Source organism: Podarcis cretensis, assembly GCF_951804945.1.
Source record: "Podarcis cretensis genome assembly, chromosome: 16".
Classification (NCBI taxonomy): Eukaryota; Metazoa; Chordata; class Lepidosauria; order Squamata; family Lacertidae; genus Podarcis; species Podarcis cretensis.
Genome location: NC_137186.1, coordinates 20,494,096 through 20,521,837, shown reverse-complemented (window position 1 = coordinate 20,521,837; position 27,742 = coordinate 20,494,096). Strand labels below are relative to the sequence as shown.

At 46.2% G+C, this 27,742-nt stretch overlaps 1 protein-coding gene across 1 annotated transcript; it reads right to left on the bottom strand.

Moving 5' to 3' along the window:
- Window positions 1-1,079: 1,079 nt before the first annotated feature.
- On the bottom strand, window positions 1,080-27,039 carry VSIG10 (V-set and immunoglobulin domain containing 10). Its single transcript, XM_079956834.1, has 9 exons — window positions 26,891-27,039; window positions 23,122-23,406; window positions 17,879-18,184; window positions 12,286-12,558; window positions 11,851-12,144; window positions 10,471-10,581; window positions 9,830-9,842; window positions 7,935-8,068; window positions 1,080-2,883 (listed from the first exon to the last, which is right to left on the bottom strand). Exons 1-9 carry the CDS (start codon window positions 26,964-26,966, stop codon window positions 2,813-2,815), a joined length of 1,563 nt encoding a protein of 520 aa, XP_079812960.1. The 5' UTR covers window positions 26,967-27,039; the 3' UTR covers window positions 1,080-2,812.
- Window positions 27,040-27,742: the final 703 nt, after the last annotated feature.

Sequence of the window (27,742 nt, the reverse complement as noted above, 5' to 3'; positions counted from 1 at the left end):
GATAGGCAGTGACTGACCCAAGATCACCCAGTCCTAGTCCAACACTCTAACCCAGGGGTCAGCAAACTTTTTCAGCAGGGGGCCAGCCCACTGTCCCTCAGACCTTGTGGGTGGCCAGACTATATTTTTTTTGGGGGGGGGGGTGGATGAACAAATTCCTATGACTCACAAATAACCCAGAGATGCATTTTAAATAAAAGCACACATCCTACTCATGTAAAAACACACTGATTCCCGGACCGTCCGCGGGCCAGATTTAGAAGGCGATTAGGCCGGATCTGGCCCCCGGGCCTTAGTTTGTCTACCCATGCTCTAACCGCTACACCACAAAATGATAAACTGCTGAAGGAAGCCACATTCAATCATGCACTCCAGAAAGCCATTTTGGGGTCTCTACAGACTGGTTTTGTGTATGGTCTTCAACATATCATTGAGGTGGTAATGGTGTATTAGAGGTTGATTGAGCCAGGATATTGTTGGGTGGGGTGTTGTTGTTGGAGGAGGGTTGTGGCTGTTGGTTTTTTCTATCTTCCTTTTAGATTTTGTTGTGATTTACGTGGAAATTAACCAGTTTGGTTTCAGATTTTTAAATTGTTTAATTTATTGTTTATGACTACTTTTGTCCTGAAGTAGTTATGTATTTTTCCCACGTTGTAAGCTGCCTTGAGCATGGTTTGAACTGTGGAAAAGCAGCATGCAAATAAAATTATGCATGTATAGTATAGGACTGTCCACATATCATTCAGCTTCATTAGTTCTTCTGTGATGCTTCCTCACGTGTTCCCAAATTCTTGCTGCCTGGAGGGGCACTTTTACGCTATAGTGCCACAAAATGGGGACACAGAAAAACCCAGAATGCTTGCAGTGGGAAAAGTTACAGCTGGAAGTTGCAGAGTCTGCATTGATTGCAAAGCAAATATGACCGTCCCAGAACTTTTGCAGGTGCAGATAACACCAATGTTTACGTTCTTACGTCATTAGATAGCAAACCAGGAATAAACTGCCCTGGCCATCCAAAATCTGGGAACAGATATCCAGACCTCTCTTACTTAAGTTAAAAAATATACAAACACATCGGATGCAAAATACACATTTTTATTCCATAAGCAAAAGATCACCTCCACAGTTAGGTTCTCCAGAAGAAAAATCTGTGTTTCTACAACTCTTTGGAATTGAGTTTGAGACCAGCTGTTGCCTCCAGGTAACAATTCTTTCTTAAGCGAGCAGCTTACCAACCCCCACAGCCCAAGCCAGCCTGTGGCACACACAAACACACAAGTACCTGGATGGGCTGGAAAATTGATTTTGGAAAGGGGGCACAGTCTACTCAAACAGGCCCCACCAAAATGAGTGTGAGCTGATCTGTACTCCTAGATGGCTCCCATTTGCTTCAGTTGTGCTTACTCAGGAAACCGTCCTGGAGGTCTGCAGCTACCATGAACTGACAACATCATTGGGGGGTTTTAACCCATCTGCAGAATGGGCTTATGCAGCAATAGGGCACAATATTTATTTCATATTAACTACATTCAGTGTTTTATCGGGTAAGGCCTCCACTGGCATAACCCAGATTCATGACATCCCCAGATTTTGTCTGAAAGACATAAATAAGATTCCTATCTAGTGTTTTTAGACCAGGGCATCTAATGCTTTAGGATCTTAGGATTCTACAAAGGAGATCTGAGAAGCCTACAGACTTCATTCTTTCTTCATAGGGCTTGCTTTATTGTACCACTCCGCAGCTCACAGCAGCCTGGTACCTTTTCAGGTTTACATTGCCCCTAAACTTGAAATTCATTTACTGCTGAAAACCCAACACAGGAGGCAGCCTTATGCAGAATCATGCCTAAACAGACCAGCAGTGGATCTCCAGGATTTAGGCCAAGGATTCTTTCTGAGCTACATGGAGATGCCGTTTGGGATTGAGCTGGGGACCTGCTGCATGCTCTTCCACTGAGCTACATCTCTTTCTCTAAAAACACAGGAAAACAGTCACTTGTCCATCCAGCTCAGTATTGCCTACACTGACTGGCAGCTCTCCAGACAGGGAGTCTTATTCCAGTCCCAACTGGAGATGCCAGGGACTGAACCAGGGACCTCCTGCATGCAAGGCAGATCCTCTAGTCCCTGAGCTACAAGCCCTTCCCAAAAGAGAATCCCAGAACAGAAGGGGTTAAGAGGGGTACATTCAGCTTGCTTAAGGCCACAGAGGAAGCATCGTTGTGCCAGCTGCCTCCATTTTGCTGTAAATATGCAAGCCAATGAATCACAGAATTGTAGAGCTCAAAGGGACCTCAAGGCTCATCTCTTCCAGCCCCCTGCAATGCAAGAATCCTGCCCATAGTCATGGACAAGGATCAGAAGAACCCAATTCATTTTCATGCCAAGCTGGGCAAACGGAACTGGGTTCAAGACAACCCCCTCCCTCCAGCCCTTCAATCTGCCCTGGAGGATCTCTTGCCCAGTGAAGCTCCTTCCTAACACAGCCTGGATCTTTCCCTCTTGCTCCAAAGGAAGGAAACTGCCCTGCTCCTGCCCCCTCCCTGCACATTTCCTGTATCGCTGCCATGAAGTTTCAAGCTCAGTCTTTTTTTCTTTAAAGGACGACAGAGGGAGGAAGAAAGAGCAGACGGGAGAATTATGAAAAATGTGGAAGGGCATGATCAAGACGGGATGAAGAAGGCCTCTGAGAATGATCTGGCTGCCGAGTGAACTCCTTCCTTCTCCCCGGTCAGGATCAGAGCAGAGTTACGTTGCGGTGAAGCTTTGGTTCCTAGCACACACAGAAAGGCAACGATGAAGAGAGCTCCCTCTACATTTTGGACCTGGTTTCTCTGTTGGTGTCCTCCAGGGAACTTTCACTAGGCACGTCTGCCTGGGGGCCTGAAACAAAACACAAGGGAGTGAAACTTGCACCAGCACATCACCTTCAGCTCTTGCCCCAAGTTTCTTGTTTTAATGGCTAGGTTCTTTTCATAGGATCAGTTTACTGCATGCTGGCTTTTTTTTTTTTTTTTAATAAGTACAGTGGTACCTCAGGCTACATATGCTTCAGGTTACATACGCTTCAGGTTACAAACTCTGATAACCCAGAAATAGTGCTTCAGGTTAAGAACTTTGCTTCAGGATAAGAACAAAAATCGTGCTCCGACGGCACGGCAGCAGCAGGAGGCCCCATTAGCTCAAGTGGTGCTTCAGGTTAAGAACAGTTTTAGGTTAAGAATGCACCTCCGGAACGAATTAAGTACTTAACCCCAAGGTACCACTGTAAATTTAATTTAGATTCCATAAAGTAAACCAAAACACCATGAAAGAAATAATCACCCCATTACAACAAGTTGAAAGCAGCACAAACATTATTGTTAGACTTACTGTACTACAAAAATTACCCAAAAACGCCCATTTCCCCCCAAAAAACCTATTAGGTTATATCAGTGGTTTTCAACCAGTGTGCTGTGGCACCCTGGGGTGCCTTGAATGATGGTCATGGGTGCCATGGGCAACACTGGTCTCTGCCCCTCTTTCCTTCCCTCCCCTCCCTCCTCTGATGCCCTCTCATGTCTTTGCTTCCCAAAGGCTTGCACAGCCGTTTGTTGCAGCAGCCCTGGCTACAAGCTCCATAGGTGAATGGGGCCTCTGGGGCTGGTTGGGGGTGCTGGGTGCCAGGATTTGAGGCGGCCTCAGAATAAGCAAGCAAGTGGGTGAGGGAGCCCAGTCAGCCAGTCCACCAGCCCTTGTTGTTGGGAATGGACAGACAAGTGGGAGGCCAGGCAGGGACTGTTCTGGACTTCCTCGTGATTGCTGTGTGCAGGGCCTGCCTGGGAGCTGAGTACCCGATACCGAAGGAGAGCCTTTCCACCATGCTGGCTGGCAGCACCCACTGTTGCCACTGCTGCCTTCCAAGGTAAGCTGCTGGCCTCATGTTCACCTTTGACCTGTCTCCACTGGACCATTAAGGCTGGGGGCATCCTTTCTTCCCAGACCCCTGTGGGGCAGTGTGAGGAGGCACCTCTCTTTGGGGCAGGGGGAGGAAGCTCAGAGACCAGGGGTGGCAGCAACAGCTGCCCAGAGGACTCCCAAGGAGAGGGGAGAGGAGAGGAGGCTGAGGGAACGTTCCACAAGGGAGGGTGTTCGGAAAAGGGTGAGAGGCTGCCAGCTCTGCAGGCAAGGGGTGACATAACTGGGCTCCTGAGCCCCACAGGGGTGTCACAGAAAGAATGCAGTTTGTCAAGGGAGCCGTGGGCTCCAAAAGGTTGAATATCTCTGGGTTATATGTATTCTTTTATAATTAAGTTAACTTTTTAATTATTATTTTAAAATTATTAATTTTATTAGTATTCTCCACACAACAAAAACAACAATACACAAAACACAAAAACAAGCATACAAAAAAACCAAATCCAAATCTTACAAATTAATAATATAAACACTAAAAAGAAAAAGAAACATTGACTTCCACCAATCCCACAGCACCTCCTTTACCTCTCATTGTGTCTTCCAGTTTTCCTTATCATCTCTATCTTTATCCTTAACTTAATCTATGTTACTATAGACCTTTCCCCCCCCCAAAACCATTACGTACAGTAGGAGATAAACTTTTCTCCCTCCAATTTTTAGCTATCATGCTCTTTGCAACCGCAATAAGGTTGATTGCTATTTCTCAATCCTTTTCCAGAGTCACGCCATCGCTGTAAGTTTTACTGCATGTTTTAATTATGATCTGGAATACTACTAGAGGCAGCGATGGCAAAAACAGCACATAGCAGCCCACTAAAGGCATGACTCAGGCTGTGAAGGTTCACAGTTACCTCAGCAGGTCTACCACCCTTGTAACTGTGAACCATGGATCTGAAGAGATTGTTAATAAACAGAGGCTTTTGGTTACAGATTTCTGAGAGCTTCAAGGAACTGCACTGGAATTCTCAACCCATCATGCACTGGGGTGACCATACCTCCCTTGTAATGCTATTCTGGGGGTGGTAAACTATTCCTAAATATATAGGAAGACTTTCTCTCATACCCTCCAACATTTCTCTGGTGAAAATAGGGACGTCCCATCCCATAATGATAAATTTACTATTTATACCCCACACATTTTTCTGGGTTGCCCCAGTGACTCTGGGCAGCTTCCAACGTATATATAAATATATATATAAAATTAAACATTAAAAAAACCTTCACTATACAGGAATGCCTTCAGATGACTCGGGGGTAGGATAACTGTGCACCCTCCAACATTTCTCCAATGAAAATAGGGACGTCCTGAGGAAAAGTGGGACATTCTGGGATCAAATCAGAAACTGGGATGGCTTCTCTAAATCAGGGATGTCTCTGGAAAACAGGGACACTTGGAGAGTCTGTTCCCTCTATCAAGTTTTTATGTTCTCCCCTCTGATATATCAGGTAGCAGATACAATAGGTGCTGCCCCTGTGACAAGGCTGAGGAGTTGTCTCTCTTGCATGCCCTTTTCTCCTGAAGCTTCAGTTGAGGGGCTAGGAAAGAGCCAGTAACGGTTAGTGTGTTGGGCTAGGACCTGGACTAGGGTTCAAATCCCCACTCAGCCATGAAGCTTACTGGGTGACTTTGGGGCGGGCCAGTTGCTGCCTCTCAGCCTGACCTACCTCACACAGGGGTTGTTGCGAAGAAAAAAAATGAGGAAGGGGAGACAGGTGTACCCCGCCTTCCTTTAGCTCCTTGGAGGGAAAGGGGGTATATAAATGTAATAAATAAATTGTTTATTACCTGTCCTTTGCCCTAAGGTACCAGTGCAGGTTACAACCTTAAAACGCAGTATTAAAAACAGTTTAAAACAGGGTGGATTTGATTTAAATCAAATTGACTTAAATCACTAGTCAGTAAGACTTGTTTTAAATCATTTTTTTACAGAAAGACTAGTTCTTGCTGGTATAATCTTAATATTTACAACCAGATGAAGGTTTCATTTTTGGAATAATAAATTTTCATAGTAGTTTTTACAGTTATATCAAAAATTACTGATTTGTATTAGAAAAACGAAGACAGGTAATTATGAAATAATTGTTTGTATTTGGACAACTTTTCTGCAGTACTTTATTGGAAGGAGAAAAATAATCATTTCCTTAATAACAATTTAAACAATTTATTTAACTAAAACAATAACAATATAGCATATATATCCATGTTTGTTAACTGATGTAGTTAAACTTTTTTTTAAAAAAAAACAACTTAGACCAAGTTTTAGCACACATGAAAAACTTAAAACAAATCCTTATTTCCTGATGAATAGCCTTTAGACTATAATGTAACTTAAACAGAAAACTATCTTTAGAAAGATTTTTCTTCCAAAAGCATTTTATTTTAAAAATCTGATTTAATTTTTTTTAAAAAATCCGATTTAAATCAAAATAATCTGATTTTAATTTTTAAAATCTGTTTTTTAAAAAAAAAATCATTGATTTTTATCCACCCTGGTTTAAAACCATTTATATATCCCATTACACAGTCCCTCCCTGGCTGCACCTCTGGGACCCTAATGATCATTTTGCTACAGGGTTCCAACAAGCTTGACACAGAGCAAGTGGCAAAGTTTTTGATTATAGCTGTGCTTATTAGACCTCTTATGATTGTTGTGTCTGTGTGTGTGTTGAATTGGTTTCTCAGCAGAGGCAGGTGTCAATTGGGCCTTTTAATTAGGAACACATGATTGGGCTGGCTGGTTGCCAGATCCCCCTCCCAGTTACTATAAATATCCTGTTAGTTTAACCTGCCTGGCTGAACACCACCTCTGGGACTTCTTTTGCATTTTACCTGTTTGGTATTTTAATCCTGAAGAAGGTAAATAAAAGCCTGGTAACGGTTTGTCTGCAAGGCAGCCCTGTTTAGGGAAGTTTTTAACGTGTGATATTTTACTGTATTTTTTGTTTTTATGGAAGCCGCCCAGAGTGGCTGGGGAGGCCCAGCCAGATGGGCGGGGTATAAATAAATAAATTATTATTATTATTATTATTATTATTATTATTATTATTATTATCATCTCTTTTAACCGGTTGATGAATTTGGACAATATATACACTCTGTGTGTGCGTGTGTATGTGTATGTACATACGTATGTATGTACGTACACACATATACACATACACACATGCACATGCATGTGCTGCTTTGTATAGGAAGACAGGCTCTGGCAGATTGAGCATGAGAGACCAATAGTGGGTCCAATGGTCCAGAAGGTGGTTTCTGCACGTGCAATAGAGGGAAGCGAGGGGCAGGTGGGGCTCGTCAACTTGGGAAGCGAGCCCATCTAGGAGAAGACACTGATTCTAAACCTCCGCTGCCTTGTGGGACAACTTTGGGAGAAGAAAAGGCTAAAGAGTAAACCCTGCACAAATCTGGACCAGAGTCCCTAAGACGGTTGGATGGCCCCTTGTTGGATGGCCCCTTCTGGCAACTCCTGCAACCCAGCTGGTGCCAAACACATTGCTCTGCTTTCCTTTGGATTACATCAGCGAGACCAAGACCTTCTTGCGCCCCGGGGTGGTCACTTTGGTGCTGCTAACACAGCGGCTTGACTTCAGCCCCCGAGGGCCACCCCTTTGACTCTCAAGGCAGACAGATGCCCAGAGACGCGACAGCATCTGAAGGCAGCCCTGTTTAGGGAAGTTTTTAATATTTAATGCTGTATTGTTTTTAACACTTGATTGGAAGCCGCCCAGAGTGGCTGGGGAAACTCAGCCAGATGGGCGGGATATAAATAAATTATTATTATTATTGTTGTTGTTGTTGTTGTTGTTGTTGTTGTTGTTATTTGCTTATTGTCTAGAATTCTAATTCTGTGGTTTTTAGCTGCATTACTGTGCATTTTTATTAATGTTCTCTACCGGGCATAATTGTCAATCGCTATAAAATTCTGTAATGGTCTGCTAATAAAGAAATTAAGCAAAGGTTCACAGCTTACCTTGGTGAGGCGTGGCAGACCCTCCATTAGCCAGGGCAGCCCCCTGATCTGAAGTGGGCTCCCCGGCTACTTCCGACAGCGGATCCTCTTCCTCCGAATCCATGAGCACAAGGATATCACTTGCATCTCGATTCCTACGGCAATCAGAAGGATGGAAAGTCAAGAGAACAGTCAGCGGGACCTTTCCCTGCCTCCTCCTCCTCTTCAACAGGCAAGGAATTTTACGCCATCTGCCCTCTCAACTGCATCTGCGAACAGCTCCCAGGGTTTATCCCTCGCAGCAGAAGGAAATGGACTGGGGTTGGTGGCAGACTTTGGGGTTTCAGATTTCAATGGTGCCCTGTGTGATGCCAAAATTCGGCACCCCCTGCCTCTCACCCCTGCCTCTGTGTTATGTTTGTAGTGGCCCCTATGCCACCCCGAGGCTCTGCACCCAGTGCGACCAAACCAGTTGCACTCCCCTAAATCCGCTTCTGCTGGGGTTTTTATGCAGCTATATTGCAACTTGGGGGTGGGGATCTTGGTAGAGGTTTTTTCCCCATCAGCACAGATGCCTCTGTTGAATAATGCATTTCACCAGGTAGACCGGACCACTAAAAAAAGTCCATGTGTTAGCAGAAGCCATTGCAAGGACTCTGGCTAGCACAATGGAGATTTCTCCCCTTCCCCAAGTCTCCTCTGAATCTGTTCTGAGAGAGGGTTGGGAGAATCCCCACACGATTTAATGGGTAGGCCTGGCCACCAAAAAACACCCCAGGCATGTCAGCTGCCCATTTGTCCATCCAGCTGCACATTTGTGACTCCAACTAGCAGCAGCTCAAGCAGTGAAAGGTCCTTGCCACAGCCTGCTACCTAACTCTTTTAACTCAGCACTGGTGAACCTCTCAATGTGGCCCTCGAGATTTTCCCCAGCCACACCTCTCCCTGCCCTGGCTCACAACTTCAAGGGCTTCTGTTCTGCCTGGCTGGAATGTGGGCTTAATCTCCCATAATGCCTCTTGCTTGCTGGATGGAGGATAGAGAGGTGGGTTTGGATGCAGATACAGTGGTACAGTGGTACCTCAGGTTAAGTACTTAATTCGTTCCGGAGGTCCGTACTTAACCTGAAACTGTTCTTAACCTGAAGCACCACTTTAGCTAATGGGGCCTCCCGCTGCTGCCGCACCACCGGAGCACGATTTCTGTTCTCATCCTGAAGCAAAGTTCTTAACCTGAAGCACTATTTCTGGGTTAGCGGAGTCTGTAACCTGAAGCGTATGTAACCTGAAGCGTATGTAATCCGAGGTACCACTGTACCTCAGAAGTCGAACAGAATCCATTCCGGAAGTCCATTCAACTTCCAAAACATTCGAAAACCAAAGCGCGGCTTCTGATTGGCTGCAGGAAGCTCCTGCAGCCAATCAGAAGCCCCATCGGACATTTGGGTTCCAAAGAACGTTCGCAAACTGGAACGGTCACTTCAGGGTTTGCAGCGTTCAGGAGCCAAAACGTCCGAGTACCAAGGCGTTCCAGATCCAAGATACAACTGTACTAGCTTACAATACTGTGCCAAAATGTATGTTTCCCGTTCCATCCACTTTTGTCCCTTGCCCCTCCCAAAAGGGGTTTGTGGCCCCTGGAAAGTTGCCCAACGAGGTTCCCCATCCCTGGTGCAGGCAGTGCAGGGCCGGATGTGCCAACCGTCTGGACAGCTTCACATACTCTGCCCAGTTTGCCTCTGACTGTGCCCACCACTGGTATGCAGCCCCTAGGTGGTTGCCAAGAAGGCAATGTGGCCCTCTGGCTGTGGAAAAATAGTTCCCCATCACTGTTCTAATTAAGAGAAGCCAGGGATTGAACTTGCATACAAAACAAGCGACGCTGGTTAGGACTTGCCCACTTAAGGAGACACTCACCTGAGCATGTTGGCTGGAAAAGAGAGAGAGAAAAGAAAGAAGAGGAGACAGTTTGAGATAATGGGTAAACATGCACTTGCTCAGAATGTACAATATGCATCTGATGTGATGTCGAAGGGCATAGAGCTTGTGTTTCGCTACATTAAACTTGTGGTGTTTCTACAATTCTGGTCCAATCCGAGAAAACCCAAATCACAGGAGATACGGTGGCTTTTGTTAAATCTTTTTCTTGTATATGCACATGTGTGCTGAAAGCCGCCGACTGGGTATCATATAAAATTAAATAGAGAGCCCAGATTTTGGTACTGGAATGAAGAGATTCATTGCACAGATTTCAATCCTGCCTTAAGTGGAGTTTCATAAACTGGGGTGCCATCACTTGAAAAGGCCACATCTTTGACTGCTCTTCACTTCACCACTAAAAGGTGCCTGCATACTGTTCAAATACCCCTGTAGCAAGTTTTAGCCCAGGAGGGGGGGCACCTGTGACCCTCCAGATGTTGTTGAGCTACAATTTCCATCAGCCCCTGCCAGCATGGCCAATGGTCAGGGATGATGGGAGTTGCAATTTTCATAGTTTGGTTTTTTTAAAAAAAAAAAAATGTCACCTGGAAGGGTTATTAGAGCTATCTGTTTCTTACCTTTTGGGCACCAACGGGGTCCAGCGTATAAGAGGACTCCAGAGAGGACTAGAACACCCAGCAGCAAAAGGACCACAATTGCACCCACTATGCCTGCGATGTTCACTGGCTCTGTGGCAGGAGGAATGGTTTGGGGGGTGGGAAGAAAAGCAGTGAAATAGCAGTTCTGGCCTATTTAACATCTTCATTTAAAATAAATAACTCACTGTCAATTAAATGTCTCAGGGACGCTTGCACAGCAACCCAACGGCAAATACCACAAGAGTGTAAGAATTTTTTAAAAAAATTAGAAAACTCTGGAGAAATAAACAGGCAGTAATTATTATTGATAACATTATTAATACCAATATGATCAATCAATCAATCCTTGTCAATAATAATAATAATAGAAAGGAGCAGCACAAAGCAGCTTCCAAAATGCTGCTCCTTTCAACCTCTGATTTCAACCTCATGGGCCAATGAGGTAGAGTTTATTTACCCAAATGGGGCAGAGTTTATTCTCTCCTGGGGCAACCAAGCCAGATGGACAGGGTATAAGTAATAAAATTATTATTATTTTTTATTATTGTCTCTCTTTATCTTATCCCTTTCCAACATTCAGTAGTACCACGTTGCCTTTCCCTCATATTACTTCTCAGGTTCTAGACTCTTTTAAGAAACAAAAACTGCCAAGAAGACTTCTTAAGAAGTGACCTGCTGGATTAGGCCCCAGGCCCACCTAGTGCACCACCCTGTTCTCACAATGGCCAACCAACCCACAAACAGGACCTGAGAAAAATAACATTCTTCCCCACTTGTGACTCCCAGCAGCTGCTATCCAGGGGCAAACTGCCTGCTTCCGACCGTGGAGGCAGAACATGGCCATTGGCAGCCTTCTCCATCATGAATGTGCCTAATAATCTTTTGAAAACCATCCGAGTTGGAGGCCATCATTCTACACTGTGGGAGCAAATGCCCCGTTTAACTATGTGCTGTGTTTCTTTCGTCTGCCCTCGATGTTGAGCTTCCCTGGACAGCCCACAGTTCTAGCATTATGGGTGGTTGTGGAGGCCCTGCCTTGTTTTCAGTTCAGGGTTTCTCCAGCTGCTTTTGGACTACAGCTCCCATCATTCCTGGCCACTGGTCTTGCTAGCTAGGGATGATGTGAGTTGTAGTCCAAAAACACCTGGAGATCCAGGTTTGGGAAACACTGTTTTAGTTGATTGTTCTTAAGACACTCTGTGCTCCTTCTGGGCCAAAGCGCAGGGTACAAATGCTCTAAAAGAAAGAATGAATAAATAAATAAAGCATTTCCCACCCACCCTGTTACTGTCGCAACCTTCACCCCGCCTTGTTCCTTAGCATACCAGCGGCCTGCCATTTTAAAGGTTATCTGCTTACCAATCACGGTGAGGTAAACATACGCCTCCTTCAGCCCCAGGGGGTTCTCAACCTTGCAAATGTACAAACCGCTGTCCGCGCTGTGAGAACAGTTCTGGATTACCAGAGTGGAGACGTTGCCCTTTTGGCTGACCAGAAACCTCCCGCCGGAGCGGATCTCTGTCTGGGTCCGGGAGACGTTGCGCAGCCAGGAAATATTGGCAGGGGGGTTTCCGGCGCTGGCCTGACACGTCATCCTGGTGGCTCCCCCTACGAAGCAGCTCCTCATGGGGTCGGACACAAGCGAAGGGGCCTCTAAACCAGAGGAAACACAAGGCAGGAGAGGAAAGAGTGATGAAACGGGTGTATCAGAAAGCAAGGAAGGCAAACACAGGAGGCAGTGATGGTCAACTTGGGATGGCTTTAAAATAGGGTTTTATCAGTCTGTTGACTCACCCAACTTCACGGTGCAGGCCTGGCTGGTCTGCTGCAATAGGTGGATCCCGCGGCACACAAACTCCTTCCCAGAGAGCAGAGGCGAGCCATTCAAAGTGGCCACATTGGTGTCCGCAATGCCCATCACGTTACTGTCCCGGCTCAGGTTCCCCAGATTGGTCCACTGAAGCGTGGGGTGTGGGTAACCCCCGGTCCAACTGCAAAGGAGCTGCACCCCTCCAGAGCCTTCCACGGAGGTTTGAGCCCAGCATCGAGGCAGTGATGGCGGAGGATCTGAGGAAGGCATAGAAATTCACAAGATTAACAGGTGGAGCTGCAATCTTTAAAACCTTACAGGCCGCAGCTCAGCGGTAGAGGATCTGCTTTGCAGGGCAGCTTTAATCCCTGGTGGCATCTCCCAGTAGGGCTGGGGGGGGGGGGAGATCCCTGCCTGAAACCCTGGAGAGCTGCTGCCAGTCAGTGTAGGCAATACAATGGTACCTTGGGTTACATACACTTCAGGTTACATACGCTTCAGGTTACACTCTGCTAACCCAGAAATAGTACCTCGGGTTAAGAACTTTGCTTCAGGATGAGAACAGAAATCGGGCTCTGGCAGCGCGGCAGCAGCAGGAGTCCCCATTAGCTAAAGTGGTGCTTCAGGTTAAGAACAGTTTCAGGTTAAGTACGAACCTCCGGAACGAATTCAGTACTTAACCCGAGGTACCACTGTACTGAGCTGGATGGGCCATTGGAAGGCAGTTAAGCAGAACATCTGAATCTGTGTCAGATCCATAGCACACTGTGTGGATAGTTTACCGGTAATATGCTTTTTTACAATTGGTATCCCCCCCCCTTTCCATTTTTTCTGCTCTGCTGTTTCTGCAACCTGCCTCAGAATTTTGACATGAAATCAGAACTGAAGATATTCAGCAATCTCCTTAACACTGCCTGTTAAAACCTGGGGTACGATTTCTTGTTTTGTTTTTGTAATAACCTCCAAAACAAAATAGCACATGCATGCACCCAGCTGAAATCCCAAGATATGCAGTGAAAATCCAGCATGAAAACACAGTCAGCTGTCCGAAGCATAGGATGTGATTTAACCTCGAGCCACCCAAAAGGTCTGGATGTCTGCAAAAGTTCAGGATTGTTTTTCTTAATTCTTGCAACCCATTAAAAAAATGCTATTAACCCAGAATGACTTTCAGAGGCTTTGGACAGGTCATTTGAGAAATAAGGCAGATGGCAGAATGGAAGAGCTGAACTGAGCTGCCTCCTCCCTGGGCCCCAGAACCTGTTTTTCAACACGAAAGCTCCACAGGCAAAACAAATAAGATTCCTGTGTGCATTATTGTAATAAGGGATGGGCAGGGTGAAGCTGGGTAAAGGGCAGAGCCAAGGAGACCAAACATTCACCTTCTCTTCCGCAAATTATATCTATACAGTCATACCTTGGTTCTCAAACAGAGTCCGTCCGACTCCCGGAACTGTTCAAAAACCAAGATGCGGATTAATTTGAATTGATTTTAGAATGTTGTGTTATTTTATTGTTGTTAGCCGCCCTGAGCCCGGCTTCGGCTGGGGAGGGGGGGATATAAATAAAAAATCATTATTATTATTATTATTATTATTATTATTATTATTATTATTATCCTGCACCCAATCGGAAGCCGTAGAAGCCGCGCCAGATGTTTGGCTTCCAGAAATCGTTCAAAAACCAGAACACTCACTTCCAGTTTTCAATCGTCCGGGAGCCAAAACATACAAGTTCCAAGGCGTTCGGCAACCAAGGTACAGCTATATATAAGCCTGAGAGGGTATTTAATTTGGGGGCCATTGTGCATGTACAAAACAATCTAGTGTTCACATACGAAGGTCCCCTCCCCATTTCATTCTCCGTTCTCCCAAGCCTAATTTTCATGTGTCCCTTGAAGCAGAGGTTAGGAACCCACAGCCCACAGGCTTGATTAGGCCCGCTAGGCCTTCCCATTTGGCCCAGCAGGATGTTTGGGCCAAGCCATGTCCAACTGCCCAACAGGTTATATATGTTTTTGGAGCAGGGCAGGTAAAGACATGGCTGGCCATGGGGAGCTGGGGTGTTCAGGCTTGAAGCAGGCATGAGCAATCCACACCCCACCAATTTCACGTGGCCCTCAGCAAGTGAACAGTTCAGACTGTTGTAATTGAAGCAAGACCACCTCCATCTTTGTTTTAGCTGAAGCAAGACTAACACCATCTTCTTGCAGGCTGGCACCATCATCATGTACAGTGGTACCTCGGGTTACAGACGCTTCAGGTTACAGACTCCGCTAACCCAGAAATAGTACCTCGGGTTAAGAACTTTGCTTCAGGATGAGAACAGAAATCGTGCGGCAGTGAGTTAAGTTTTTAACCCGAGGTACCACTGTATTCTCCTTGTATTCGTGCTGAAATCATGCAAGCTTGAGGGACAGAGAAAGTGCAAACCACAAGGGGTGCGTGTAAAGGAAAATTTTAAGGCCATGACCTTTAAAACTGGGGTATAAACAGGAAAAATGCTTAGCTAACTGAAGTGTGGAAACATCAGCCTTTGCGGTTAAGACTCTTATCACTGGGTGTCTGGCAGGTCTAATCTATACGACTATCAAAACTGTGTGTAAACAGAGATCTGGGTTCTGTCTCCGGTCGCTTCCCAGATCGCTTGCAGTAACCTTTCATGCAAGAAATAAAATTTTGCTTTTAGAGAATCCTCAGGCATCACTCAACGTTGTTGGTGACTAAGGCACCCGGTTGCAACAGCCTTTAGGTGGGGTTTTTCCCACATCAAGACCTCCAGCAAGAGCAATCTGTCCATTTCCTGGCACTGGGTGGGGAGCCACGGTGAGAGAGAAAAGGGAGTATTGGGGAGAGAGAGAATGAGAGAGGAGGGGTGTCAAGGAGAGAGGGGGGGGAGAGAAAAGGGGGTGTTGGGGAGAGAGAGGGAGAGAGCGAGGGAGAGAAAAGGGGGTGTTGGGGAGAGAGATGGAAAGAGAGAGAAGCAGAAGCCCACCCTCTTTTCACTCTGCTTTCATCCACCCTATGCTTTCGTTTCATAACAGAGTTCCCTCAAGGGCTGCATTCCCTCAGGAGCCTCATAATACCGTTTCAAGGCCTAAGCAGTTTAGGATCAAGATATACGAGAAAACGCCATCTTTGACGCTGAACTTGACAGCCCACGGAGATCATCACTGGGGGGCCCACGGCAGCCACCCTGCCTTCAGAGGTTAGGTGGGTGGTGGTGTGGTTAAACTGAAGGCCTGGGGGGTGCATAGGAAGCTGCCCTCAGCTTACTTGGCGAGCTCAATGGTCCAGTATCTGCTTTCCTTCCTGGCGCAGAGGAAGCTGCCTTATGCCGAGACCGTTGCTTCATCTAAGCTCAGTACCATCGACACCGGCAGCAGCTTTCCAGGCAACCCCCCCCCTTTTAATTTATTTAATCAATTTTTTGATACAAACATCAACCGCAAAAAACACATACAGTGGTACCTTGGGTTAAGAACTTAATTTGTTCTGGAGGTCCGTTCTTAACCTGAAACTGATCTTAACCTGAGGTACCACTTTAGCTAATGGGGCCTCCTGCTGCCGCTGCGCCGCCAGAGCACAATTTCTGTTCTCATCCTGAAGCAAAGTTCTTAACCCAAGGTACTATTTCTGGGTTAGCAGTGTCTGTAACCTGAATCATCTGTAACCTGAAGCATCTTTAACCTGAGGTACCACTGTACAAAGGGACGCGAGTGGCACCACAGAGCCTAGGACTTGCTGATCGGAAGGTTGGCAGTTCGAATCCCCGCGGCGGGGTGAGCTCCCGTTGATCGGTCCCTGCTCCTGCCAACCTAGCAGTTTGAAAGCACGTCAAAGTGCAAGTAGATAAACAGGTACTGCTCCGGCGGGAAGGTAAATGGCGTTTCCGTGCGCTGCTCTGGTTCACTAGAAGTGGCTTAGTCATGCTGGCCACATGACCCGGAAGCTGTACGCCAGCTCCCTCGGCCAATAAAGCTAGATGAGCGCCGCAACCCCAGAGTCGGCCATGACTGGACCTAATGGTCAGGGGTCCCTCTACCTTTACCACTGTACAACAAAAACCGTAACAACAGTACAGTGGTGCCTCGCAAGACGAAAAGAATCCGTTCCGCGATTCTCTTCGTATAGCGGTTTTTTCGTCTTGCGAAGCAAGCCCATTGACAGCTTAGCGGATTAGCGCTATTAGCGGTCTAGCGGCTTTTAGCGATCAGCTGAGAAGCGGCTTATCAGCGGAACAGCTGATAAGCGGCTTAGCGGCTTAGGAAAAGGGCGAAAAAAGCGGAAAAAACCCACAGGAACTCGCAAGATTTTTTCGTCTTGCGAAGCAACCCCATAGAGAAATTCATTTAGCGAAGCGCCTCCAAAACGGAAAACCCTTTCGTCTAGCGGGTTTTCCGTCTTGCGAGGCGTTCGTCTTGCAGGGCACCACTGTAATAACACAATTTGACAATTCAGATTTGGATACACTGATATGCCTATGACTACACCTTTTAAAACAATATTTTCCCACCTCTCTCTCCTCCCTCTACTTCCTACTACAATCCGCCTTATCGCTTAAATATTCTTTCCAGATTTCTTCATATTTATCCATTCTTATTTTGCGCCGACATGCAATTCATTCATATGTAGCTAATCAGGCAGGGCCTGTCTCCCAGTCCTACCTGGAGAGGAACACAAGACCTTCTGCATGCAAAACAGATGTCCTGCCACTGAATCACTTCTCCTGTCCTAGGAGACTTCCCTATTGTCCGTACGAACTGGCAGCAACCCTCCAGGGTTCCAAGAAAGGGCAATTCCCTGCTAGGGCTGGGTGATATATCGATATAGCCTCCAAAACTGGTTTGAAGTCCATACCATAATATTGGTTTCACAGTTTTTGACCTGGCAATGTATCGCAAATGGGTGTTTTTTGAGCAGGAACTCAGGGGAAACCGAGTTCCCTAACCTTTTAAAAATCAAATAATTATTTTTTGTCCGGGGGGTGGGGTGGAAGCTGGAATGGATATACACCCAATGCCTGAGCCAAAAATCCACCCTATATCTGTAATCAATAAAGTTGTAGCCATTTCAAACCCAGATCATTTTCTGCTTCAATTTATTCATCACATATTACATTTAGCCACTGCCGGCGGGGCAGGGAGCACTGTGACTGGGCCTGCAACAAACAAGCTTACTTTGTTGTGATTTTCCCCACCTTTTTTCCAGAAAAAAAGCACTGATCACAAATCATGGTGTGGGTGGGTATGTGCTGTGCAAAAAATCACAGTGGGGGAAACCATCAAGCCAGCCCATGCCTCTACATAGCTCCATCTTTATTTCAGACATTGTGATATATCAGAATATCACAACGTTTAGCTGGTGATATATCACGATGCTGAAAACCAGATATTGCCTGGCCCTACTGTTTGCCTCTACATAGTTCCATCCTTATTTCAGACATCGTGATATATTGATGTATCACAATGTTTAGCTGGGCCATCATATTCTATGGGATGCAGGCCACCGTACTGAGTGCTTTTAAGGCCAAACTCTGCAATGACCCTATGCAAACATTTCCTATTAGTATACGTACAGTAGATCAGGAGTTCACGGGTGACGGTCTGCTGCCGGTGGCTGAGCAGGTTAGTTGCTGAGCACGAGTAATTTCCTTGCAAGCTGGGCGACAAATTGTAGAGGGTAAAGTAGCTCAGGGAGCTGTTGACTTCCGTGAAGGGCTCCTGCCCGGAGCCAGACTGGGAGAAATCCCATTTGGTCGCAGAGGTTGGGCGGGAGTCGCTGGTGCAGGAGAAGTTGAGGGTCCCGTGTCTCTGGGCGTAGAGGGTGCCATTTGGTAGCACTGTGGCAGGACCAATGTTGACATTCACCTTGGTGGGGCCACCTGGAAAGCAGGTGAAAGAGACAGGTACTTAAAAAAAAGAAAAAGGATATACAGTGGTACATCAGAAGTCAAATGGAATCTGTTCCGGAAGTCTGTTTGACTTCCAAAATGTTCAGAAACCAAGGCATAGCTTCCAATTGGCTGCAGGAAGCTCTTGCAGCCAATCAGAAGCCGCGCTGGACATTCAGGTTCCAAAGAACGTTCACAAACCAGAACACTGACTTCCAGATTTGCAGCGTTCAGGAGCCAAAACATTTGACTTACAAGGCGTTTGGGATCCAAGGTATGACTATACTTTTAAAAGCTGTTTAACTATCTCATATTGCTTCCAACAAATTTTTGGAGAGGTTGTGGGAACAAAGGGGGCAGCTTCCTATTTCTTGTGGGAATTCAGGGTACTTTATTCTGGAATGAAATTTATCAAGAGATACCTACAGCTGCCAATAAGTATCCTATCAGGGGATTATCTCTCAAGTTCATATTACCATTTGCAAATAAATTTTGTAAAACTCAGCCAGATGCTCCAGGACTTTTCTGAGAAACCTTGGATGTTTGACCTTGGCTGTAAAGGGCACTGTCCGTGGTCCTGAACCCAGACCTTGCTCTCCCTCCACCGGGCTGTGAAGGCAAACAACTGAATTAATCATAGAATCATAGAATTGGAAGGGACCCTGAGTGTCATCTTGTCCAACCCCCTGCAATGCGGGAATATTTTGCCCAATGCGGGACTCGAACCCACAACTCAAGCAGTGGAGGTAGAGCATAGCCACTGTGGCTAGCAGCCATTGATAGCCTTCCCATCCACGATTTAATCCTTTAAAGCTTAGTGTTGGCTGCACCGCCTGGGAGCAGCTGTCCAGAGTTTCAGTCAGAAGTCTTTCCCCAGGGCCCTGCCTGCAGATGCCAGTGACCAAGCAGATACTCTTGCACTCTGCTTTCCCTAGAAATAAAGCAGGATTCTAGTCCTCATGGCTCCAATTAGGATTAAACAGGAGCATGGGGGCTGCCTTACAGAGAGTCAACCCACTGGTCCATCAATCTCAGAACTGGCTGTGCTGGCATCCCAAGCAGCTGTTCTACCACTGATCTCCCCAAGTGAGTTTTGCTGCTGAGAGGCGGGGAGGAGGGGTTTGCCCCACATGCGGGCTAGAGACAAAGGAATATAGGAAGCAGCTGTCTCCCAACTCCTGCTCCTTTTAGCTGGAAATATGTGGGGTGGAGCTAGCTGACCAAACCAGAAGAGTCCGCAACCAGAAGGAGGAGGAGTATCAGGAAGGGTGGAATAAATTTAATGATTATCTAGTTAAATTTGTTAAGTTAAAATAACTGAAAATAGCTTGCAGATACTTAATTGGCTTAGGATTTTATTTATGTTAAGTGATGAATTAATATGTTTAATTCCATAAGGTGAAGATTTAAGGATGTTAATGTTTAAGTTAAATTTCATAAGAATTGGGATTTGGAAAACCGTTAAAAGGGCATGCAATGAAATTCAACCAAGGGGAAGCGAGGAAGTCACTTAACAAAGTTAATAAGTGTAATTTTCAATAAGGCTATGGTTTATGTTTGCTTGTCTTGTGTGTTTGTTTGTTTGTTTGTTTGTTTGTTTATAATATTGTGAAAACTAATTAAAAAAATTGAAGGGGAAAAAAGGAAATATGTGGGGTGGGGAGAGGGTCAATACACACAAACACCCCACATGCAAAAGAGCCGCTCTGCCCTAAAAGGGGATGCCAGCTTCCATCTGCAAAGATTCCTGAAGGTTCAGCAATTTCCAGTTTTGCTGCAGTGGTTCATCAGGGCCTTTGGAAACAAGGCAAGCAGCCCTCTCCCTGTCCCTCCCTGCACGGCAGATATCTGGACTTCGGTCCAGCCTGCACTGACACGCTTCCCCTTGCTGGCCCCCAGCCTCAAGGTCGCAGCCTTTTGGAGCTGTAGCGTCCTGCAACGAAAAAGGTGCCACCCTCTGTTCAGCTTGCTCATGCTTCACGACGACCAACAAAGCACACCTCGAAAGCAAACAGGGTGCTGTGCAAGGAACAAAGCCAGGAAGTAAGGAGGCGGTGAACCAGTTAGTAAGAAAATACCAGAGCTCCCACGAGGGGGGTGGCAGCTAGGGGGACTTTGCTGAGGAAGGATGAGGAGGAGAGGTCATTGTGAAGTTGTAATGGGTATCTGTTCTGCAAGGGCTGGGTACCAGACCTTTCTGGAGCAATCTAGTCATCTACTGGGCAAAAGAGGCTGCTGGCCATTGGAATCATAACAGTAATAGTAATAATAATTATAAAAATTGTTATTGTTGTTGTTTGCATCCTGCACATCTGACTGGGTTGCCCCAGCCATTCTGGGTGGTTACCAACGTGTATACAGTCATACCTCGTCTTGTGTTTGCTTCAGGTTGAGCGTTTTCAGGTTGCGTCCCGCGGCGACCCGGAAGTACTGGAAAGGGTTACTTCCAGGTTTCGCCGCTAGCACATGTGCAGAAGCAGTGAATCGCGGCACACGCAGACGCGGGTTGCGTTCTGCTCAGGTTGCGAACGGGGCTCCAGACGGGATCCCGTTTGCAACCAGAGGTACCACTGTACAAACATAATCTGATAAAAACAAATCATCTGACCTATCTTCCTATATTACTACAAAGACCATTTGGTCAACCAAGCAAGCTGCTTGAAGAATGCAAGAAGAGCCTTTGAGACCAGGCCTATGGTCCATCTAGCAACCTCTTCTCATGGTGCCCCCCCCCCCGGATGCCCGTAGGAAACCCTCAAGCAGGACCCAAGCACAAGAGCCCTCTCCCCTCCCGAGGGGTGAGAAACCGTGTTGTCTAGCAGGTAATGGCTTTCCCCACCTGCCTTGTCCTACCCTTCAACCCCAGGAGCCTTCAAAAAGGAGCTGTTCCCAGAGGAAGAACCCTGAGGGAAGAGAAACTCGTGTTTGCCATCAGGGGGTGGTTGGTTTTATTTGGGCTGCCCCACCTCCAGCCCGAGGAGCATTCAGAAGGGAGTTGCTGCCACAGGCATCCTGTGTATTTTAATAAATGGAGTGAAAGTTTATGAGTCATGGGCGTGTGGCGAGTGTGTGTATGAACTTAACAGTGCTTAGTTCATTCTTTAGTTGCTAATTTATTAATGTTGTTAGTATCATTTTATAGATTATAAATGCTATATTGATTTGTTAATAATATACAGTGGTACCTCAAGTTACAAACGCCTCAGGTTACAAACGCTTCAGGTTACAATCTCCGCTAACCTGGAAGAGTTACCTTGAGTTGAGAACTTTGCCCCAGGATGAGAACGGAAATTGTGTGCCCTATTAGCGAAAGCACGCCTTTAGTTAAGAACAGTTTCAGGTTAAGAATGGACCTCCGGAACAAATTAAGTTCGTAACTAGAGGTACCACTGTAATACAACTTTAATTGTGATGTTTAGATTGGTTTTTTTAGTCACTTTGTTTTGCTGATGATTTGTTAATTATTCTATTCGATTTATGCTGTCGTTGTGATGTCCTGTTATGTTCCATCTTGTTATTGTTATTTATTGTTTGTTAGCCACTTTCATTCATTTGAATGAAAAGAGGCATAGAAATGTAATCAATCTATCAGCGCTGCCTGAAGAAATGTAGCCTCAGTAAGTCAACACAGCGGCCTCCTGATTTTGTTGTGCTACAACACCCCGATCTAACGCAACCAAGTTGGGAATTATGGGACTTGTAATCCAAAAACAAATGGAGAACACCATGCAATCTACCCCTGAGCTGGCTGAAGAGCAAGAAACGCCAAGCAAATTGGAAAACAGATTTAAAATTCACGACATGTTGTACGCTGAAAGAAAATTATATGAAAATGATGTACAGGTGGTATTTGACTCATACGGGTGGCGCTGTGGGTTAAACCACAGAGCCTAGGGGTTGCCAATTGGAAGGTCAGCAGTTCGAATCCTCACGACGGGGTGAGCTCCCATTGTTCGGTCCCAGCTCCTGCCCACCTAGCAGTTCGAAAGCAGATCAAAGTGCAAGTAGATAAATAGGTACCACTCCAGCAGGAAGGTAAATGGCGTTTCCGTGTGCTGCTCTGGTTCGCCAGAAGCGGCTTAGTCATGCTGGCCACATGACCCGGAAGCTGTCTGTGGACAAACGCCGGCTCCCTTGGCCTATAGAGGAAGATGAGCGCGCAACCCCAGAGTTGTCTGTGACTGGACTTAACGGTCAGGGGTACCTTTACCTTTAAGTTAGCAAAAACGTATAGAACAAGCACAAATATCTGCTTGAAATGTAAAGAAAAGAAAGTACCTTTTACCATATGTGGTGGTCGTGCGAGGTAATAAAAACTTTCTGGGAGATGATATATAATGAAATGGAAAAAAAATGTTTAAAATAGCATTTGTTAAAAAACCTGAAGCTTTTTTATTAGGAATTATAGCTACTGAGATACCAAAGGATCAGAAAAGTATGTTTATGTATGTGACAACAGCTGCATGTATGTTATTAGCCCAGAGACTGAAAGAAGAAACAGTCCCGACCCGGGAAGAATGGCAAAAGTTGATGGACTATGCCAAAACGGCAAAATTAACTGGAAAGCTCAGGAACCAAGAAGACAAGAACTTTAAAAAAGAATGGGAAAATTTATAATTTATTTAGGAGACCATTGTAAGCAGATGAAAACATTAGCAGGATTTTAATCTCACTTGTAAGGTAACAAAAACTATGGATAACTCAGATGGATTAAAAAACGTGGATAACGGATTGATATGCAGTTGTAAATGTTGATATTAGGCCTCATGGAAGGGATGGGGGAGGTCTTGAGATTCAGAGCAATCTCTTCAAATGGATTTGCAATTGATTTTGTTGTACATTTACTTTTTACTTTTTTTTACTCAAATAAAAATATTATAAAATAATAAAGAGAAAAAGCCAAGCAAAGAAGGAAGACAGCAACTTACTGGCAACGAGCAACTGAATCCTGTGTCTGTGGTCTGTCTCGTTCAGGACCTCTCTGCAGGTATAGTTGCCTTCGTCCTGCAGCCGCAAGCCTGAGATGTGGAAGGAGCTGTTCCTCACCAGGGAGAAGCGAGCGTCGGAAGGGAGGCTGCCGTCCGACGAGAAGAGGATGGGGATCTTTCCCGGGTCCCCATGAAACCATTCCACCTTGACCGCTCGCGGAGACATATTCCGGCACACGAGGGTGATGTTTCCTTCCACCTCCCCAATCACCACCTCCTCTGTCCCTGTGAGTGGCCAAAGGGGAAAGAAAAATCACTGCATTCCTTCATGCAAAGCAGTGGCGTATTTATTTCCTACATTTGTATGCCACTGTTTCCTCTGAGGAGCTCAAGCAGCAGGAAAAGGTAGAAACCAGCTCTACCATCTTGCAAGACAGGGATAGCTGTAACACCAGAAGGGAGGGGAGACTGTGGCCCTCCCCAGAGATTTGTAGGGCTCCAGCTCACATCATCCCTGACCATTGGCTATGCTGGCTGAGGCTGAGGAGGGATGGAGTCCAGCGGTGTCTTTATACCTGTCAGTATACCTGAAGGAGCGTCTCCACCTCCATCGTTCAGCCCGGACACTGAGGTCCAGCTCCGAGGGCCTTCTGGTGGTTCCCTCACTGCGAGAAGTGAAGTTACAGGGAACCAGGCAGAGGGCCTTCTCGGTGGTAGCGCCCGCCCTGTGGAACACCCTCCTGTCAGATGTCAAGGAAATAAACAACTATCTGACTTTGAGAAGACATCTGAAGGCAGCCCTGTTTAGGAAAGTTTTTAATGTTTGATGTTTTATTGTATTTTTAATATTTTGTTGGAAGTCACCCAGAGTGGCGGGGTATAAATAAATTATTATTATTATTGTTATTGTTGTTATTATTATTATTATTATTATTATTATTATTGAATTATAACTTGAAGAACTTGTGCTTGAGCTGGCTTCGTCCTCCTCCCTCCCCTTCCTTTTTTCCTTGTGCACCATGTTTCTATTTTATTTTCTTGAAGATCCTGAGTTTGAGAACAAGGACCATCTTGGAACTGTTTTTTGTAAGTCACACGGCGAGTTGTTTCCTCTACTCTAAAGGGTGGGGAGTAAATGCTCTAAATAAACAAACAAGCAAAGGTGTTGAGGGCAAACAACAAAGGAGACACAGATTGTAGACTTCTTGGCCAGTGTGAGGAACAGGATACAGGCCAAAATGGTTCCTGGGTCTTCTCCATCAAAACACTTCTTATGGGTGGAGAAGGTTTCCACTGAAACGTGACTTTGCATTCGCCCATTCCTTTCCTCAGCACAATCATCTCAGGGCACTCGTTTATCGTGCTGTTCGATTTCTGTCTGGCACCGTCTTTCAACACAGCAGACCCATTACTGTTCCTTGGACTGCTGCCCTACGACTGCCAAACCATCATTTCACATTTATAAAGCGTCCACCCTGCTGCCTACGTGGATTCAAAGGCTGCGGCGGACCAGGCGGACGATGACTCATCTCCAAAGTAATGCTAAGCAGGTCCAAAACGCAGCAGCCAGATTGCTGGCTGGGGTTCCTTCGAGATCTCACATAACCCCTGTTTTAAAGCAGGTTGCCCGTTCATTCCCAGGCCCAATTCAAGGTGCACATGTTAGTGCCTAAAGCCCTACACGACTCAGGCCCCAAATACCTGAAAGACCACCCCCTTCCCTACAAACCCGCTCAGTGCTAAGATCAGCAGAGGGGGCCGCGTGGTAGTTCGACCGCCCTCAAAATCTTGGAGTGGGTTGGTGCCTAAATGAGGGCCTTCTTGGTGGCGTCCCCCGAGTTGTGGAACTTCTTCCCCACAGAGATGCATCTGGAACCCTCATCATGCAGCTGTCAGAGAATGTTGGAGATGCAACCTTTTACCCCTGGCCTTTGACACTAGGTAAAGGTAAAGGTACCCCTGCCCATACGGGGCAGTCTTGACAGACTCTGGGGTTGTGCGCCCATCTCACTCAAGAGGCCAGGGGCCAGCGCTGTCCGGAGACACTTCCGGGTCACGTGGCCAGCGTGACAAAGCTGCATCTGGCGAGCCAGAGCCGCACACGGAAACGCCGTTTACCTTCCCGCTGGTAAGCGGTCCCTATTTATCTATTTGCACCCGGAGGTGCTTTCGAACTGCTAGGTTGGCAGGCGCTGGGACCGAGCAGCGGGAGCGCACCCCGCCGCAGGGATTCGAACCGCCGACCTTTCGATCGGCAAGTCCTAGGCGCTGAGGCTTTAACCCACAGCGCCACCTGCGTCCCTCGCCTTTGACACTAGAGAAGTACATTTGGGGAACCCACCTTATTTCTGCGATTGTAAAGGTGCTTTTAAAAACTGTTGTTCATATTGTGTTTTAATGCGCAATAGAGCTTCACTCCCTATCCTACCCCATGCACCCCCTAAATCTGATCTGGATTTCTCTCCAACCACTGCTGTTTATTAATACTGTATTTAAAAAAAACAGCAGCAGCAGCAGCCCCAAAGTTAAAAACAACAGACCAAAAACAATTCCAACAGATTCCAATTAACAGGAGCCAGTTATTGCCAGTGTTTTGACGGTCAATCAATGTGGGGTGCCGTGAGCAGAAATTTGGCCTTGCTGCAGAGATCTGGGTCAGATTGTTGGTTATAACTTTGGATTTTAATTTTAATTTTTACCTACCGCATTTTCCTTTTTACTGTAAACTACCTTGATCATTATTTGGCAGAAATGGAGAATATAGATATTAAACTCTCTCCCTCTCTCACACACACAGAGGCTACTGGAGATATGATAAAGTTTGTTCAGTTATTTATCTTCATTTTTGGCAGGCAGTGAGGTTAGGAAAAAACAGCACAATCCCAAGTCTACTCAGAGGCAGAAGTCCTGCTAACTCCAATGGCAAGTACTTTTAAGTACAGAACTGTATATGTTCTTACATACTTGGTTGTTGCAATGAACTAAAGAAGGTGGAATCTAAGAGTGGGGAGCATGACTGAGATTGATGATGATGATGATGATACAAAAGCAATTACTTTGTTTATGGATAGTTCCTACAGTCCAGCGTTGAGCATTAGGTGAATTTGTACCACTGTTTGTTTGTTTTATTTACAAATCATTGTTTTTAACTGACTGCATGCCACCTGGGCAATCTAGATGACAAATCATCAGTATACACAACAATATCAAATTATGTATCCTATGATTGCATATCACACTTGGAACACTTCAGAAGCAAGCGGGGTTTATTATATAGTTATAAGTAACTATAAAGTCGTTCCAGATCGTTGGCAGGGCCAGAACAGAGCTTGTGCCCTATTGCCAGAAAGACTGCCATAAGAAATCTTGTTGTTTCTTTTTCCTCTTAGCTTCTGTTACAACTGCAAATTGGGGGGGGGGGGGAGAGACGAGGGAAGTTTTCTTTATTTTTAAAAAATAAAGGGCCACTGCCCTTAAATCTGCTACCAGCTGAAGTGGGGGGGGGAGGGCGATGTCAATTGTTTTAATGCTGTATTTAACATTTTTGCAACCAGCGCCCTGGGATATTAGGCTACTAATAGGGGGGAACCTACTTATCCCCCTGACCCCACTAGTAACTTCAGAAGTAGGGAAGGTGTCTCGGGCTGTTTGTTTCAGGCACCTCTCACATTCCCCGGGCGCACCCAACAAACGCGCAAAACAAGCCCCGCGGCGGGACACGGATCGCCCTGTCCCCACGTGCGCCCAAGCCCGGACCTCGCATACCGACCTGCAGCGATGCCTCGACCCAAGCAGAGGAGCAACGAGAAGGAGGAGAGGAGTCTGGCGGCCAATCCACACGCCATGGCAGCCTCGGCTGCAGCAGCCGAAGCGACCCGGCGGTGCCCCGGAGGCTGCGATGGGGAGGGACGCAGAAAGGAGGCGGGGGAGACCTTCGGCGGCTTCCCCGCCCCGTCGTGGGCGGATCCGGGCCTTGACCCCCTTTGCAAGAGGCTGCGATGCTCGGCTCCATTTCTCCGCCTAGCGTCGGCTCTGGAGAAGGACGAAGCTACTGGGGAACTCCGATGTGCGCTTCATCTGACGCTTTTATGTCGTGAACCCCCTTCGATCTTCGGGTGAAGGGCGGCATGCAATTTATTAGATCCCAGCATCGTAGAGCTGGAAGGGACCCAAGGGTCATCTAGTCCAACCCCGTGCAATTTATTAGATGAAAAAATAAATCATAAATACACACACGCAGGGGGCGGGGGCAACTCGAGCCAGTGCGTGGAGGTCCCTAGGCAGTCGAAATCTGGGGGGGAGGGGGAGTCTCGCAAATGATCTCCTAATACGTTTTTGGTTTTACCAACCAACAATTTTAATAAACCAATTTCAAGATCAATATTATTTTAATCGGTTGTCACAATTTTAATAAACCAATTTCAAGATCAAGTCAATATTATTTTAATCCGTTGTCACGGGGCCCCCAAAAGTCATGGGGCCCATAGGCCAGTGTTTATTCTGCCCATTTGGTAATCTGGCACAGACTTGAATAAAATATTGGAGTGCCCGGGTAAGCCCCGCTGTGCGTAATTGATCAGAATATGTGGCACACACACACCATTTCATAGAATCACAGAGT